Genomic DNA, 18170 nt, shown 5'->3' with positions numbered 1-18170 from the left:
ATTATTTTTTTTTTAATTGTGCTTTGCTTCTTGCTCTATGGCAGTGATTGAGTGTTACTAGCATTTAAAATTGCCTTCAGGAAATGTGCAAATTGCCTGGAGAGCAGCAGGATCTTTTTTACTGTAATTGGGTAAGGTAACAAGGTCACAGCCTCCACCTTGCATGTCACCTGGAACTCAGTGCGGGGTGTTGGTGCCCTTTTTGGTTAGGTCATGTACTTCTTGGGCATTTGAATGGCTTGTGCAAACTATTAGGGGACTGGACAGTGGGTGTTGGTGGCCAGCCAGTCACTCAGTAAAATGCAGGATATACACTGGTACCCAGGTGGGGTGAGGGCAAGCTGGTGTGCCAAATGCTTAGCAAAGTCTGAGAGTCAGTATGGACTGTTGGAAGGGAGCTGGCCCATGACTCAGGAGATCTCCTGCCTGTTTCTGGTTTCCCTGCTGGTCTGCTGGGTGTCTGTCACCAGCAAGTAGCTTTTCCTGCCTGTTTTCTTTGGCAATTTATGTACCCTCTCTATTAGAAAGGAGGCTTTTGGAGGGACAGATTGTCACAGACTATGCATGTACACAGTTCATTTGTGCCTTGCTGTCAGGTCCTGTGCTGCTGTTAGCTATAAAAAAATCCCAGGAATGTTTTAACTGTCAACACTTTTTGTAATTCCCTGGCAGAATATTTTGCTGTGGCTGTTCCTGTTTTGGGGTTTCTGCCTGCTTCTTGCCATTTTCTGCAATTACCTGCTCCTCTGCTCTTATTTCTTAACACTCACAAAGCTCCCTCATGAATTTTTGCTTACTGCTTCTCACCTGGTTTTCCTTGCTCCTCTCCTCTTGGAGTAGAAGTGTCTCCCTCCTCAGAGGCTTATTTCTGGGGCTTGCTGTCTTCTCCTGTGTCTCTATTTTTGAAGGATTATCACAATTGACTAGAAATCTTTCGGCTAGATAACAAATTATAATGGTAGCCACAGACCACTCAGGGTATAAGTGCTTTACATCCTGGGCACAGGTGTACCAAGATGCCTATGACAAAACCTGCTGTGTGGGGAAAGGAGCCATCGAGTCTGAGTTGAGATAATTTCATGGAAGTTGATCCAGTTCTTAATGAGCTTCCTTAAGGAAACTTAATTTGGGAGCTGGTTGTTTTCTTCACTTGTGAAATGGAGTGTGGTATGAAATGGACTAGACAGAAAAGAGATTGGAGAATAAGAAGAAAGTACAAAAGGAGTTAGCTCCAGCTGGGCAGCCTCTTTTTGTGTCACTTTGAATTTTATATTCTTTTTTCTTGGGTTGGCTCAACTTTCCAGAAGCAGATTTTAGTCTAATCTTAAATTATTTGTAATTTAAATATATTTTATTTATCAGCAACTGCAGAAGTACACAAAAGCCAAAAATAAGTGTGTTTTAGGTTTGCTGATAAAGTAAATGCTGGGGTGGGTGCAGGGACTATCTCATTTTGAGGAAGAACAAATCAGTTTTGAAATTTTTGCTGAACTAGAAAGCTGAAGATAATTATCTCTTGGGTAGATGTACGTGTTTTGCTTTCAGGCTTTTAACACTTGATTTTGAAATGAATGGAAAGGAGCTGTTGAAACAACAAGAAACTTAACAGCATAGTTATGCATTTGTTACAGCACTGGAGTTTAGAAGTCCTGTCTCTCTTGCTGGAATTTTTAACTCAGTGATTTTACCTGAAGTGCAGAGTACCTCAGGAAATTTTAGTTCCCAGTTATAATAACTCTTATTAGCTATTCAAGTGACTGCTTTCTCCATTTAGTTCTTAATGCTTCCTTATATTGTTCAGGGAGAAAGGTGAGAGGGGTGAAGTTTTTTATTGTTGTTATGGATCTGCCCAGGGTGGAATCTGATTCTTTCCTGAGCTAATAAAATGCTCTGCTGTGACAGTCCAGGCTTCTCAGGGAACTGCATCTGATGACAAAAGTATAAATAAACAAGCAGAAAGCTACCTGCAGGTTGGAAATTTGTGTTCCTATCTCTACAGCACATTGCTTCAGAAGTGAAAGGCAAGGAATTATTGAAGACAACATGAAATTGTTAACAACACCCAATTTATTAGAAAACTGTCTAGCAACAGCTTTTGAGAACTGTGTGAAAAAGTCTGTTCTGACAGCATGCTGCCTGCATATGTAGAGGAAAGAGAGATTAATTACATATTACAAGGCCTTAATTGGCAGCCACCTGAGCCAAGTATTCTGTTTGGAACTAATGGGTATTAAGAATGTCCCTCCATAGACAATGGATTGATATAACTTTTCAGATCTTCTCAAAAAGTTACTGCTCATAGAGTGAGCTGGTTATGGCTCCTGTAAAAGATGAAAAATGCATGCTCTTGCTTGGCCATGAAGATAATAGGAAAGTGGTATCTGTGGTGCACAGGCTGGCTTTGCTCACAGAGTGAATGCATCCTTCTTTGACCTTCAGACACCCAGTTAATTGAAAGCACTTGCAGAAAGAAAATGGCCTGCTCACAATAGATCAGGCAAGGATGGTAAGTATTTCTCAGTCATTCTGTAGTGGTCACTAATGGAAAAATAACAGCTTAAAATAATTTTTAATAATGTTTATATAGAAAAAGCATAACAAAGGACCCACATACCTGGGAAGCTGGTGTTTGAGCTGTATCTGAAGCAAACAGCAGATTTTTTTGAAAGCTTTTAAAAACCTTTTCTTATTTAATTATTTGCAATGCAAGTACTTACTAATGTGCATATGACATAGCCTCTGAAACTTCTGAGCTGAGTTCTCAAAGTCCTTGAGTTTAGGAACTAAGGTTTAGGAATCCTTGGTAGGCATGGTTCAAATTTCCAGTGTCCCCACAGTTTGGTATCACAAAGGTAGAAAACCTGTGCTATTCTGTACAATAGAGGCTGCCCTGGAAAAGCAGAGGTGGAAAGGGCAACCTGGTCTAGTGGGAGGTGACCCTGCTCATGGCAGGGGTTAGGAGTTAGATTATCTTTAAGGTCCCTTCCAGCTGAGACCGTTCTATGATTCTATGAAAGCCCAAAGACTATTAGGTTAATTGTCTGGGAGTGGTCTATATTTTGTTAAATATCAATGGCAACTTAGATATTTTTATAAGGCATTTCTGTTTCAGTAGTTCCAAATTTTCCAGTTAAACCTGTGTCACCTGAAATTTCCCAGTAAGCTTACTTCTGTAACTCAGCTTACTTCTGTAACATGTGAGTTTGTCAGAACCTCTTGTTTTAGAAGTGCATAAAATTAATTGCTATATCTGTTTATAAGTGATTAGTGTACATCCTTTAGCCCTTTAGTTTTACTGGAAATCTAATTCTGCTTTTTCTGAAAGTTGCATATGACTGTTTTTGAGGCACATCAATATCAGCACTAGTTCAGCCTTGAACTTTTAAGAATTACAAGTAGAAGGCAGAAGAAAGAGATCAGTTTTCTCATTATCTGAAGCAGAGGTTATGGAAACCATAAAGCCTGCTGATGGATAGTGGTGTTCCCTCCTTGCTGAGCTGGAGAACATGCAGTTAAGTAACTTCTGTTCTTACAGGCAACAGCTAACATGAAGGAGAAAAATGCCCAGAAGGTATACAGTGATAACCCAGGATTTAGGACAAAAGGTAGAAATCCCACAAAACTGCTTTTGGCAAAAAGTAAAAACAAACCAGAATGTGAAGGATGCTTAACATTAGTCTAGTAGACATAGATCCTCCCTGAGGAGCTCCAGGTGGCCTGCAGGTCTCTCATTCTTGCACTGCCTTGTGACAGGCATTCTTACTAAGTCAAGTTCAGTTTCCTACAGGAGAAAAAGGTTCCTATGCTGATTTCTATAAAGCACTTTAGTGTAGATTTAATACATGGACTTAGTTCCTATTCAAGGGGAATATATGAGTTACAGATATTTGAAAATACTAAATGCAAATAAGGAAGAAAAAAAATTACAGAAAATAGGTTATAAATAGGATTTTCCTGAAATAAAATTGAAGCAGAGAACTAGAAACAATTTTTCCTTATGCTAACCTTTACTGGGCAGTAGGATAATTCAAGTGAAAAATAGAAGAGTAATGGTTGTGGATGCCCATAAAAGCATTTTGTCTCACATTAAGGTCATTTACACTGTGGTGTTGATACTTATATGGCAGAACTTGTGCAAAAAAATAAAATGAGGATCCAAGATGAAGAAAACTATGACATGGGGAGAAGGAGCCTTTCTGAACAGTTGCATTCCGATGTACCCTAAAATACTAGGCAACTTATTGCAAGTCCTGGGTTTCTGTCTTTGCTTCCCTGCAGGTCATTAGCAAAACAGGGATGTTTTGCCTGCTTTTGTTACCAATGCTAATTGGAGAAGAATTCAGCCCCAAAAACTGGTCCTGTGGCTCACCTTGTATCACAGAGAGCTATTGTATCCATCCCAGCTTCAGGACAATGCCTGCAGGTTTGAGCCTTATAGTTAGTAGCCTCTTGCAATCTTCTTCCTGGGTGGTGTTGATACTTTCCCTCCCTTGCAGTTAGTCTCTGGATTTGGGTTGTTGTTTTACAGGGTTTTTTTGTTAAATGTTTCCAGCTGGCAATGAATCATCATGTGCTACTTTGTCTGCTTTCCACTGTTCTAAAGGCTTGTTTATTTATTAATAGGAACAGTAAAAAACAGAAATATATGGCCTTTTCATAGTCATTATTTGCAAAGCACTTTGTTCCAGACTACCTTGCACCTGTGTCATAAATTAAGTCTGTAAAAGACACAACATACCTACAATGAATAATAAAACAAGGTTTTGCTTGATGCCATTTAAGAAAATAATATATTTACACCCTGCGGATCAGCAACTTTGATAATTGTTTGAAATTCTGAATAGGGCAATGAAATCCTTTTATCTTGCACTGAAGTAATTTATTTTACACTGATGTTACTCACAAGACAGAATTTACACAAGGTAAACCAAAACAAACCCAGGATCAGAAAAGCTGTTCCTGCATAGAGGAAAAAGGTTATTTCTAACTCACCACATTCTGTTTTAAACCAAACAATAGCAGGAAAGTAGAAAGTGAAAAGAGATTCACATCAATATTCAGAATTGGGTTCACTCAGTCAAATTCAGGCTGAATCAAAGTTATAGCCTGGCTGGAGAACTACAGTAAGTTAAGGAAAAAAGTTTGGTTTCTGCCGCTGACTTTTATGACTGCAAAAAAGAATAATTAAATGTTCTACTCTGCAGAACTCAGAGCTGGCAAGGGACCCTTGAAATACTGGGAACTTGTCAGAAACTCTCTAGGCTAGGCTTGGATATGACTGGAAAGTTCAGTGCTGATAGTGAGAGAGAACTGGGAACTGTTTCATTGTGGGAAACTTTCACTTCCCAAATATAGTTTGGAGAACAAATGTCACTAGCAGTGGTAGGCAAAAAATGCACCGGAGAGATGACAGCTGGCAGATTTAATAACCAAATGGTCTCTGAAAAAAGCAAGAGGAAGGTCCTGTATCAAGTCTATTTTAGACTTTCAGCAGGAGCATTGCACAAGGTTACCTTGGACCAACTGACCACATAGAGAGTTAAAATTAAATGGAAAATAAAAGTCTGAAAGGATACACATATGACCATTTGAAGTTAGATGAACCTGAATTGCTCAAGGATATGAATACTGAGGAGACTCTACTTTTCTTCCAGTCAGATGTAGCAAAATATCTAGGCTCCATATTCCTAGAAAGAGGACATTTTTAGACACAAGCTCCAGTATTAACATCTTTCATTCACGCAAGAAACTGACCATGTCTGCCTATTCAGCATAATCTGGCAAAACAGTTAAACAGTGAGTTGTCAGACTTTGGTAACAACATTGAATTTGTTCAGATTGTAAACATGAAGGTTGGCTGTAAATAAATGCAAAGGACCTAATTACTGCTGATTTTGGGGAAAACTGTTCCCATTTTGAAAACTGACAGCTTTTTCATTACCCAGATGAGTGCCTCAGTGTATGTTTACACATACAAAGGTTATGTTGACAGGCAACATTGGACACACTCTTTTCTTTTTTTCCAGTTTGTTTAATTTCTATTACAGTGTTTCCCAGCCTAACAGTTTAATTCTCATTTTCAATAGGACCTGGGGTCTTTCTACTTCTGCTTAAACAACAATTGAGAGAAAAGTTGTAGAAGAAGTGAAAACTCAGGATATAAAATGTCTCTGAAGGATGTGACTGCCTTTGCTTGGAAGGCTGATTGGAGCAGCAGTGAGGCTTGGACAGATGTGTGTGGTGTTAGCAGATGTACTGGGTATTTCTAGGACACACCGCCTGCTCTCTTGCCTCTAAAAGTACTGACTGAGGCAAAGTGTATCCTCAACAAGCACTAAAGTGCACAGGTATTGTCAAGATGTGATTTTTATGTCTGATAGCAGATTAAGGAGAAGGGCTGCTCTGCCGCTTTGCTAACCCGGGCTTGTAGGTGCCATACAAAGCTTATGCAAGTCTTTCAGAGGATACATTTTTTTCACCTTGCACACATGAAAAGGGTAATTAATTATCAAACTGGCTGGAATATTTCAAGCACCTGCTCTCAGAAACTTAAAAAGCACTCTTACAGAAACTGCTGTGCTATATGGCTCAGGCCACAGATAACCCTCCCATTTGTCTCGTTTCTAGATAACCTATTTTTTATACAAAGCATAGTCCTGGGAATCCTTCACCTCTGGTGCTTGGAAACACTTACTGCTTAGGGCTGTGTTCTGGGGTGCAGCTGTAGGACACGGGGGCAGGCAAGGAGGCTGCTCCTGCCCTGTGCCAATGTCCTGGGCAGAGAGGTCCGTACCTGAGTAACCGGGGGCTCTGCTCCTGCCTCCCCACAAGCCACGTGGAACAAATGGGATACATTTTTCAACTCTTTTTTTTTTCCTCTTTTTTTTTTTTTCTTTTTTCCTTTTTGTGCCAATCTTTGTTTTGTTAGGCTGAAAGCTCTTTGAACTTTGTATTATCCGCATATACTGTGGTGAATACAATGGACCCCTGAACTCTTTTAGGCACTCCAGTTTCTACCATGAAGTGAATAATTGCTAAACTAAACTTCAGTTTATGCCATTTATTTTCCAATACAATTTTCTTATTGAAGCGAAGGGCAACCACTGCTTCAAAGGACTGTGTTCTATGGCTTTAGTGAGGGTATTGTCAAATGTCCCTGAGAGTTCTTACAAATCTCCTGGTGTATTTGTTTGTTAGTAAGTAGCTATATAGACACAAGCTTTTCATGGCAGCCAGTTGCTGAAAGGCTCTGTTCTTACCAACAGTTGAAGGAATGCTTATGTTTACATAGTGGTTTGCATCAGAAATAAGCAGCTTCTCACCTTGTCATATTGCTGCTGCTTATAATTTGGTCCTGTAAGAGATCATTAAGGATATTAAAACAATAATAATAATCTTTTACAAAAGACTAAGCACTAATTTTCTTTTCTAAAAGAATTTTGCCTGTTGTTAGAGAGTTGGTGAATAAGGAAAAATTACCTAATCTCTGATATGGCAGAAGTGACAGTAGCTATTAGACTGTATATATACATTCATCAGAGATTCTGTGGTACAATCTGTAACACAAACTGGTAATTTTCTGTAGGGGAAAATATGCAGGTGATCACATTTTTTTAGATCCACAATAGCTGCTTGACAAGCGTGACCCAGTAACATTTAAAAATACTATTATGAGAGTGTACAGGTTGGGTTCCCCCCCCATCTATTAGATTTCACTGCAGAAAAGGACTTTGCCATTTGCTTTTGGAAAAAAAATTCAGACTGATGTGAGTGAAAAGAAAATGATTTTCATTTGTGTGGTTGTAATTTTCCTTTCCTATAAGCAAGTCTAATACAAGCAAACCATACCCTTTTCACATACTATAGGCTTTAAAATTCTCTTTAACAGCCATTCATGGTTACTGAAATAATGTTGAGATTTTCCTAGTAAAAATGTGAGCTGTGGATCAGTGCTTTGTAGGGGTGGAAAAAAAATCCAGCAGCACTAGACATATGACAGATGAGTGTTTCAGTGCCCTTTAACAGAGCGTCTCCCACTACGAGTACCCATAGTTTCTCTTTATGATAACCACTGTGTTTTTCTGGTGGAGCTTCACTATGTTGTACTTGCTCATGAGTGTCTAGAAACCTTCAAGCATCATATCTGTTCTTGGTACTCATGTTAGGGGGTGGGGGATGATGTTTGGTCCTGCTTTTATGGGTAACCAGGGTCCAAGGTGTCTCGTCGTCAGTAGTGTCTGATAAAGGATTATGATTTGCAACCATCTATCTATATCCATCTCAGCTCCTCTAATGCCAGGTGGCCTCACTACTGTTTCTTGTAGTTTGGCCACCTGGTGCAACAGCTCATCTACCTGTGCACACCTTGAGCAGTTACCTTCACATCAGCACATTCTAGTTTGTCTCACAGTGTTGCTGTTTTTCTCCTGTGTCTTACTGAGGAGTCAAAAAGCAACTAGTGCGTGGGATTTGACTGTTTGTATATAGGGTGGTTAACTCTTTTTTATTTCTTCTTCTTAAAGGAAGCTTTGATTTTTAGAACAAGAAACAAAATCTTTAAGGTACCTCATGAAGAAAAATCTGCAAGTATATGGATTTGAAGTGACTACACAGTTGTCTTATGTTGTACTGAAATGTTTTGTTGTTGTTGTTGTCCATAAGACCTTTGGATTTATGATGGTAAAAATTAGCAGGTTCCTGTGGAAAAAGAATAAATTCAGGTGTTAATCTCTTATACATAAATGTTAAAGCATCTAGATATAAGTGTAAGTTTATGTACTAAATCTTAAACATTAAAACAACTTGAAAGAAGAAGGTACTGCTTCTCCTCTTGCACAACTTTTGTGGTTTTTGATTCTGGATTAAATGAGTTTTTTAACTCTTGAACTTCATTAACTTGCTTCTTTGAGAGACTTCCAAAGTTTTAGAGACTTCCGGTAACCAGGTGGCATATATGAAATAAAATTATTTTTTTATCAACCAGTTTCTCTAAAAAAATAATTTTAAAAAATCAGATCTGTTGCGTTTCTTTGTATTTTCAAAGCAGGAAAATGCTATTTCTTGCTATTGGTGCCACTGCTTATGCATGGTAGGAGAAATACAGGGACCCTGGGAAGAGAAGTTTATGAAGTACAGAGAATGTCAGTGGATGATCTGGGAATGATGAAATAAAATTTATGCTTGTCTTGGAAGGGATAAAACTGATTTTGTCTGTGGCATTATCTAACAAATTTCAGTTATGCATTTTTTCCTAATAGGTTTTGATTATTTTGACTATATGTATATACTGATGGAGGTGGGCTTAGATTTCTTGAGATAGTTTATCTGATTTTCTGGGTGAAGACTCAGTACTGTGTAGGCTGCTGGAATTAGGGACTGCTGTGCAATTTCCCCTTCCTGGGTTTGCTTGATCCCAACACAGGATGTTTTACAAGCTACCAGGTGAGGTTATCCGCACAGTGTGTTACAAGATTGTGTCATAAAATAAAAGGTTCTGAAATCTTAAATGCAGCTTGCAGATGGACTAATTAGTAAATTATTTGAGGTAGATAACCAGAAGGCAGGTCAACGCAAGGTTATCACAAGAGGTGGGTATGACTTGTAGAAGAGCCGTGTGTATCTGTGGAATTTGTGATAAGCTTACATTGAATCTAGCAGTTATCATGAACACAACACAAATACATGTCTTTAAAAATGTATCTGAAGATACAAAAGCAGAAAAGAGGAGAAAATAAATAAGGGATCTTACTTGGGGATTTTTTATTTTTTTTTTCTCCAATACATTTTTTACCAATGTCAATGGAGGAAACAGTGGGACTGTGCGGAAGTAATAGTGCATGAGATATTGGTTAGAGACTGGTGGTTTACCATCTGAATCTTCTAAACTAACTAAACACCAACTAAATCTGCTGTCCTACTGCATGACTAAGCTCAGTAACCACTTAGTTCCTTAATGGTGGGCTAGGATGGTTCTTTATAGGGAACTGACCTGGAAATGAGGCAATAAATGCTTGAGTTTGATGTTGTTTTAAAGGGGCTAGAAAAGAGAATGGGTTAGAAAAAGAGAGTGGAAAGAAATAAATAGAATGAGAGAACAGTTACTGTACAGAATAAGAAGCTAACAGAGATGGGAACTGTAAGAAGGGAAGAAAATAAATCAAATTTAGGAAGTAAATTGATACAGAACTAGATGGGAAGAAAAATCCCTACACAAAATGAATTATATTTTTAAATGTTGTTAAACTTTGTGCAAAAAAGAATGCATTATTGTCTCAGCTGGACTGCTGAGTATTAGTGTGTGGGATGCTTGCACTGATGTTTGTAATGAGCACCTTTTGAGGGTAAAGCTTGAATATTACAGTAGTTGTTTCTTTAAAACCAGAAATCTTTCATGACCATCCTGTGTATAGAACTATTCTGCTCATAGTAATCTTCTTTGGAAATTATTGTTCCATTCCAGAATGCATGTGCCTTCCCATTTGTCCCTGTGAATTGTCATTTTACCTTCAAAACTGAAATTTGTTGCATTGGTTGTGGATATTTTCCAACAAAATCCATTTGGGGGATGATTTTCCTGAGAATTGCATAATATAATGGTGCCAGGGAGCTTAAAATAGAACCATCCTTCAAATTCAGATTTCTATTTTGCAGACCATCTTCTTTCCTTACTTGGTTTTGGCCTGGGATGATCTCTTGTCCTGTCCTAAGTCCCCAGAGCCTTCCCTTGGGAGGCACTATGCTCCTCTGTGTGATGACCCTCTTCCAGACTCTCTGCAATGCAGGTAATGCCTATGTATTTTCTCAGAAAATATTACTATTACAAATGGCACAGTGTTTGCCAACTTTGTTTGGGGTATATTTGACACTTACAGAAATGAGGAACTACTTAGGACAGATACCCTGGTGCTGTTTCTTCTCAATTACATCACATGCATTTTTATTTGAGAATTAAATGTACAGCACTAAAGCTATGGCTATTTATGCAAAGCAGTTTTTTGTTTCCACTGACCTTTTCACATTTTTACATAAAACTAATATGAACACTCTGGAACAGAACATCCAGTTTTAATCTCACTACACCAGCATTTATACTGGGGAAAAAAAGAAAAATAAAGCAATGCCAGGACTCTAAAGCATATACGTAATGGTTCGTGCATTGCTTTTGAAATGAGAAAGCAAACATGGGGCCTAATTTATATATGTGATGGAAATTACTGAACAATACTGGGAGCTAAGCATGGCAAAAATATAGTGTGTGGTTGTGCAGCCTGTGTATTTCATTAATGCAGTAGTTTGAGGACAGGTTACCTTGTGTGGCAGGAGGAGGGTGGCAGTGGAGAATCAGGATTGGCAGACAGCTGCTCTGCATGCACATCCCAAGGAACCAGAATCTGTGTTTTGTGATGAGGACAGGAGGGGGACGTGGCTGTCCAGCATGTGGGCCGGCTGCTGAAGTAAGGTGAGGCACTGCTGAGGTGAGATGAGGCAGTGCCGGGTCGCCACCGAGCTTCTGGCTACTCTGCTGGGGACCTCATTCCCACAGTTCCACATTGGGCACCTCCCGGCTTCTGTGCCTGCCCTGGTGTGGAGAGCAGGCAGCTCCCCCCAGCCCCCTCCTGCCCCATGCTGTGGTGGGATGGACGGTGAACGACTGCTACAGAGGTGCCAGGAGTATTTGCAGAAATACCACTTTGCAAGTATTTGTTATTATTATTATTTTAATTTCTAGGATATGCCTTATTCAATCAGCACTTCTCTATTTTAACCTTAAACTAAGTAAAAATTGAAATAGAGGGGAAAAAAGAAACACGGTATGCAAACACTCATGTGGAAGTGTAGACACACTGAAAATGGAAGCAGTTCAAAATGAGAGATGATGCTTTGTCCTTAATTTATACCAGTGGGAAAAAGGATGTGAAAGGATGTAAGTTGGGCACAGAGTATCAGCTGGGATTTGTTTCTGCGCACATCCAAATGTTAACAATAAACTTATTCTTTGATGTTTTCATTAAAAAACCCAAGCCTCTTATGGAACTTAAAGATAAATCTGTGCTCTGTAAAAAAAATTACTTTTATACAGTCACTAATTTGCATTAATTATTAAATGTACCTTAATTTACTTCTCAATTTTAGATCATTTATTTGGATTGTAAACATGTGGTTTTTTTACAAAGCTTGCTGAAGAACGTGCAAATATGATGCCTGCTGTGCATCTTTGAATATATAAATAAAAATTCCAATGCACAGCACTAGCTCTGGTGGCACTGTAGCAATATTAGTTCCTAATATATTAAATGCTGAAAAAAACTTCCAGTGTTCTTTGGGCATGAAATCATATTTTGGATTTAAAAATTTGCAAATCTATAGCCCCTTTTTGGCTAATGGTCAAAGCTAGTTATTACATATGTCAGTAAAAATAATCAAATAACTATTTAAAACTTTTCCTTCATCTCTGATTAAACTATTGTAATTTTCTCCTTTGATGTTCCTGTATTTACTCGGTGGTTTTCATCCCTCTTAATTTTCTTGTTGAGATATAAAATCCCCAAACAGGGATGTGTAGTAAAATGTTGGCTTGGTCTTATCAACATAAGTGCAATACTGAGACACAAACCAGGATTATTTAATGTTATCAGTATAATGATTCACACTGTAAGTAATAGTAGCTGACTTCTTGGTATAGGGTACAACATTCCAGCTGTTTTATTTTTTTTTAAATAAAATAATACCTTAATTTATTTGTATTCCACCAGCATGAATACATTCATTGCAAATTGCATGCACATAAAAGGGAATCCATTTGTAAACTACATAATATCTTAACAATAAATAGTATTTGATCTAATACAGGATGGTAGTGCATTTATTGTCAAAACTGCAAGCCTTTACCAAAATGAAAACAATCTCTTATTCTCCTTATAAATATTTTAAATAATCTTTAAGTATATTTCATACCAAGTATATAAAAATAGTATTTTTAGATAAATTAAGAGGTTTCATTTACATGACAAATAACGTGCAATGACTAACCACTCTACCAGCTCTATTTGGTTGATTGTCTAGATGACATGCAGCAATAATTGTCCCTTCACCTTCAAAGAACTGACAAACAGACCAGCAGGATCCACGATGACCTGAAGTAAACAGTGCCATAGATATTGTTTGGGAACAACAGTCACTCATGAAAAACCTTGGCTTCGATGAACAAAAGCCACCCATGACATTTCTTTTTTCCTAGACTTCCAGCTGCTCTGACCCTCAGGGTCTTTGGACTGTCACAAAAGTCTGCCAAACAGACCAGTAAGTTATATCTGTATACAAAATGCTTTTCAACCTGCTTCTAGAATCTAGAAATATTTTTTTCCTACAACATGAACCTGCAATACCTTTTCTTTCTATAAAAATGAATTTTCACATTTGTAAGTCTCCATGATAGCCAGAGAAAAGGTGAAATAAAGCAGTCATGCAGTACTGTCTAAATTTAAACTGGCAGCTGTGGAACATGCTTTGAGTACCACTTCACTGTTTTTCATTATACATCTATGGCTTTGTAATCTTTATCTTTAACATCCCTTGTGCTTGTCACAATGTCTACTGGGAAATCTGGGGTTTGTGCAGAAACTACTCCGGCTGATCCTTCCAGGTCCCATGATCCTGGCAGGTTCTCAAGGCTTAATGAGCTGATTGCTCCTTGGCTAAAGCTACCTTCCTCAGATTTGCTGGGGAGGACGAGGTGTAATGATGTCTCTGATGATGAGCATACTGAAGAAGAAAGAGTTGCTGAAATAGACTGAAGGGGAGTCAAGGTGGTGTCTGAAGGGGAAGAGGTGCATCTTAAAAATTGCAAATTGTCTTTCTGAATTACCTGATACTGGGAGGGCGAATTGTGAAGGCCCGCTGTATAATAAAATTCACTGTCCGTAGAATTTTGCAGGTTGGGTTCAGTTCTTTGGGGACTGCTGCCTACAGAGGACAAATCTGTATTCCAAATGTCACGTAATGTGTTGCTGTGGCAGACTTGTGCTTTTGTGCAAGTAAAATTCCCAGCTTGCATGTGTGTGCAAGGTTGATGAGTAGTCCAAGCCATTCGAGACTGCAGACTTTCCAGGGTAGGACTTCTAGATATGCTATGCACAGCACAGAACCCTGGAGGTTTCTGAGATGTGAGCAGGTTCTCCAGAAGGTGCATCACGTTCTTCATATCCTTACTTAACTGTGAAACCTCTTGAGTTAAAGTTGTCACCTGTTATGACAGGACAAAATACCACAGTGTTTATTTATGCAGTCACGCCTGAAATACTCGCATACCTTTTTTCCTTCTAACATTATCAGCTTTGACCTGTGTCTTTACTTTAAAGAAATATACTCTGCTAATACACTCTGTACTTGGCGTTGGTAAGGCTACATCTTGAATACTGTGTCCAGTTTTGGGCACCTCTATACTAGAAAGACATCAAAGTGCTGAAGCATGCCCAAAGAAGAGCAATGAAGCTGGTGAAGGGCTTTGAGAACAAGACTCATGAGGAGCGGCTGAGGGAACTGGGGCTATTTAGGCTGAAGGAGGCTGAGAGGAGACCTCATCACCCTCTACAACTACCTGAAAGGACATTGTAAAGAGGTAGGTGCTGGTTTCTTCTCACAAATAACTGTTGACAGAACCAGAGGAAATGGCCTCAAGCAGCACCAGGAGAGGTTTCGACTAGACATTAGGAAGAATTTTTCACCAAAAGGGTTTTCAGACATTGGAACGTGCTGCCCAGGGAGGTGGTTGAATGTGTTTCAGTTGTCTAGATGATGTGCGTGGGAATGTGGCTTATTTCTGGACTTGGTAGATTAGGGTTAATGGTTGGACTCGATTTTAAAGATCTTTTCCAACCTAAGTGATTCCATGATTCTCTGATTCTATATGGGTGAGAAATATTCCATTCAGAAATCTTACCAGAGCTACGTTACACTTCGTGTAGCATATTGTAATAACTAAGTCAATAAAAATGTGTGCTATAAACACTGTAGGCATAATTCACCTGATTTAAAATGATCTTTTGTGTATAAAGAATGGCCTTAGGGTCAGAACTCAGATGACTTCCAGTGGTCATATGACATCAATAGCTTCTTGATCAGTCATTATATATTTTAATAAATAAACCTTTTTAATGAACCAATTTTATGCTGATGAATGATAAAAAAATGAGGTTTTGTGAAATCTTACTCAGAAATACAGATAGGAAATATACTGCTGTCTTCCCAGTAAAATGAAAGAAACTCATATATAAAGTTGTCAGAGTCAAGTAGTAGTTATGTGAAAATCTGGTGGATTGGTACTAAAAACAAAATACACAAAAAAGGGAAAGAAACTGGAAATTCCAAAACCCACTTGCTACCTCTAAACATTTTACAAATATAAAAGTGTATGAAGCAGTTTGTTTCCACGTAGTTAGTATATGCTTGAAAGGTACTGCATGTAACACTGGGAGAGACAGTAGTTCATAGCATAGAAAACTCTGGAGTGTGTACAAAAGGAAGAATCTTATTATCTATCTTGTTTGTTGATTTATTTTGTTTTGTTGTTGTTGTTTGTTTTTTAATGTTGACATCACTGATAGTATCCAATTAATGACATGAATCATATGAAGTCTTCCAAAAATTACTGCCTTGGGTGGGAATCAGATTGACAGGTTATGAATTTGTCTTTTAAAGTAGATTGATGTATCAACATTAATAGTGGTATTTTTAGGACATTATAAGGACTTTTTTGGGAAATGATAAACCTAACTCAAATGTAAAAGTGAACCACTTACAATTTCAAATGTCTTCAGCTTTCCTTTTTCCTTCTTAAGGAACAGTTTATAGAAAGTTAAAAATCAGGCAATTATTTTTAATAAAGAGAAATGAACCTATGAAGAGGTAGAAATGAACTTTATCTCCATGGTAGCTATCAACCTATTTTATGTCAAACCACTGTCATTCCTGTTAAAATAGAGTTTCTTACACTTATGCTAGTGAAAATACTCTGTTGAAAAAAAGACACGACTGCACATTTGTCTTCGGAAAGATAAACTACCTGTAAAAAAACGAAAAGGCTAATGCAGTGGGCCTTTATTTGCCCTGCACTTAAGACATCACCAATGACATGCCCTATACAGATTAATTGTCATGTAATCAGAAGTGGAAATACAGTTTTCATTTTTCTGACAGGATGGTTCCAAAGAAGAAAAGACAGTTCAGGCTGAGTTTGACTGCATTACTATGGGCACAATAATTACAAAGAAATTCTTAGTTAGAACGAAAGTAGGAAGTTCCAATACAGCTTCAATACATCTACCTGTTTCTCTCTGAGCTAAGAGTTCAAATCCATCACATTGTTATGTGATGGATTTTTTTGTTTTGTAGTGATCACACTAGCCTTGGAGGGAAAATCCTCTAAGGGAGGAGACTCTTGAGGGGCATATTACAGATCCCTCTCTGTCTCTGACTCCACCTCCCTTTCTTTCTGCATTGTTACCTTATTAAGTTATGCTAGATAGAAACTAACCAGGAGATCTGCCAGCTGTTATGAAGCTTTGAATGCCTCATTTGAACTTCAGTAATTGTGAAGAATTAAAATATGTTAGGAAAGTGATTTGTGGGGTCAGAGCAGCCAGAGAAGGCTTTTGGTAAGGAAGGTTTTACTGTAAGGAAACATATTGTCAGATTGCTGGGCAAATCAACCATGCAAGAACTTTTGTGCTCCATTGAGAACTGGGAGATGGCACTGCAAAAACTCCAAAAGCTTCTTGAAGAGAAAGGGGAAGAAGGACAGCCAAACCCATGGCTTCCTTGATTTGATAGTTACCAGGTTTTTATAGGATCATCACTGGCCCCTTCTCCTAGCAAATCAAGCAACTTTGTTTTGTGTGCCTAATTTCCCATCCAGTTTTCTGCAATTGTGCAGATAGGAAGATGAGTATGGACCATACCTGTTGACTATGCACCATACCTAAACTATGAAAGCTGTGTGAAAATATCTGCAACTTTGACATACCTTGTTTGGTTCAGTCCACATTTTTCTTCCATTTCCAATTACTTAAAGGCTTTGAAAAAGTTTAATTATTCTCTAATATGTTTCTTGTTTCACCAAGACAATACAGCAAAAATCAATCCCAGCATCAGTACTTGTGGCAATCCTGAATTTTTGATAATTTCCACTTCCTCTAGTGCCATATACTATTTTTGCTGTAGCAGCTAGCACTTAGAGAGCAGTCTTCTCAAAAGCTTGCTTTTGCATAGTCATAGGAACTGACCTGATACACCAGATTTTGTTGCATGATTTAATAGTTTCCAGTAGATGATAGTCTAATATAAAAAGTTTTGATGTCAAACTTCATTAGTAATTGACTGCAATTTAGTGAGATCAATATGGACCAATACTGCTCGACACACAGACAAAGCAAATATGTAATTTTCTGGACAATTTATAACCTTATCTGAATTTTACAAACTGGTAATCTTGCCAGATTAAACCTTCAATATCTGTGCTACTACTAATTGTGACCATATTATCATACTTTTATACATACATAGTATACTACTACTGTTACTATCAGCACTTTACTGTTTATGTTACTTTTTTTACACCCTGCAAAGATTCTTTAGCAGATGCACATAAGCAGGTGTAACAGGAAAAAAAAAATCAATAATGTTAATTTCATACTGCTTCAGAAAGCGCCAAAGAATAGAGATTAAAAGCAAAATAAGTTTTAAATCTATGAAAGGCAAATAGAAAGCAGTACTCTTTCCTCTTGAGCAAAAGGATTAATTCCTTGCATGCTGGTAAAGTTATTATCTTTTCAGGATTTTAGTGAGTATTGCTAGGCAATACAGCTAGTTGTACAAATGGTTCCTGCTGTGCCAGGCAGACAGCTTTAAAACAATCTGCCAGATCCCAAATATTCTTGAAATGCTGCCTTAACAGTTTCTAGGATTGAAAAAGATATAGCAACGTTTCCTGAATTGGAAACTGGGATTTATACAGATTTAGCTTGAATTAGCAAGAGGTGCTTCTCAGGGTAGTCAAAAGCAATGCATTGGTACATTTTTAGCACACTAAAAAGAGACTATAATTCAAAAGAGAAGTAAAGAACCCCAGATTTTTCTTTTTGATACATGGACTTCAATAACAACCCTTTCTGATG

The 18170-nt window shown here is 38.0% G+C and overlaps 1 protein-coding gene across 1 annotated transcript in view; it reads right to left on the bottom strand.

Annotated features, from left to right (window-relative positions):
* Positions 1 to 12698: 12698 nt before the first annotated feature.
* The window catches only part of KCNH8 (potassium voltage-gated channel subfamily H member 8), a 185631-nt gene continuing 180159 nt past the window's right edge, over positions 12699 to 18170 (bottom strand). The window contains exon 16 of the mRNA XM_051612214.1: positions 12699 to 14242. Within this exon, the coding sequence (XP_051468174.1) occupies positions 13532 to 14242 (711 nt within the window). The 3' untranslated portion in view covers positions 12699 to 13531. The remainder of the gene's footprint in view (positions 14243 to 18170) is intronic.

Source organism: Apus apus, chromosome 2 (assembly GCF_020740795.1).
Source record: "Apus apus isolate bApuApu2 chromosome 2, bApuApu2.pri.cur, whole genome shotgun sequence".
NCBI lineage: Eukaryota > Metazoa > Chordata > Aves > Apodiformes > Apodidae > Apus > Apus apus.
This window is presented reverse-complemented; position numbering and strand designations above follow the sequence as displayed.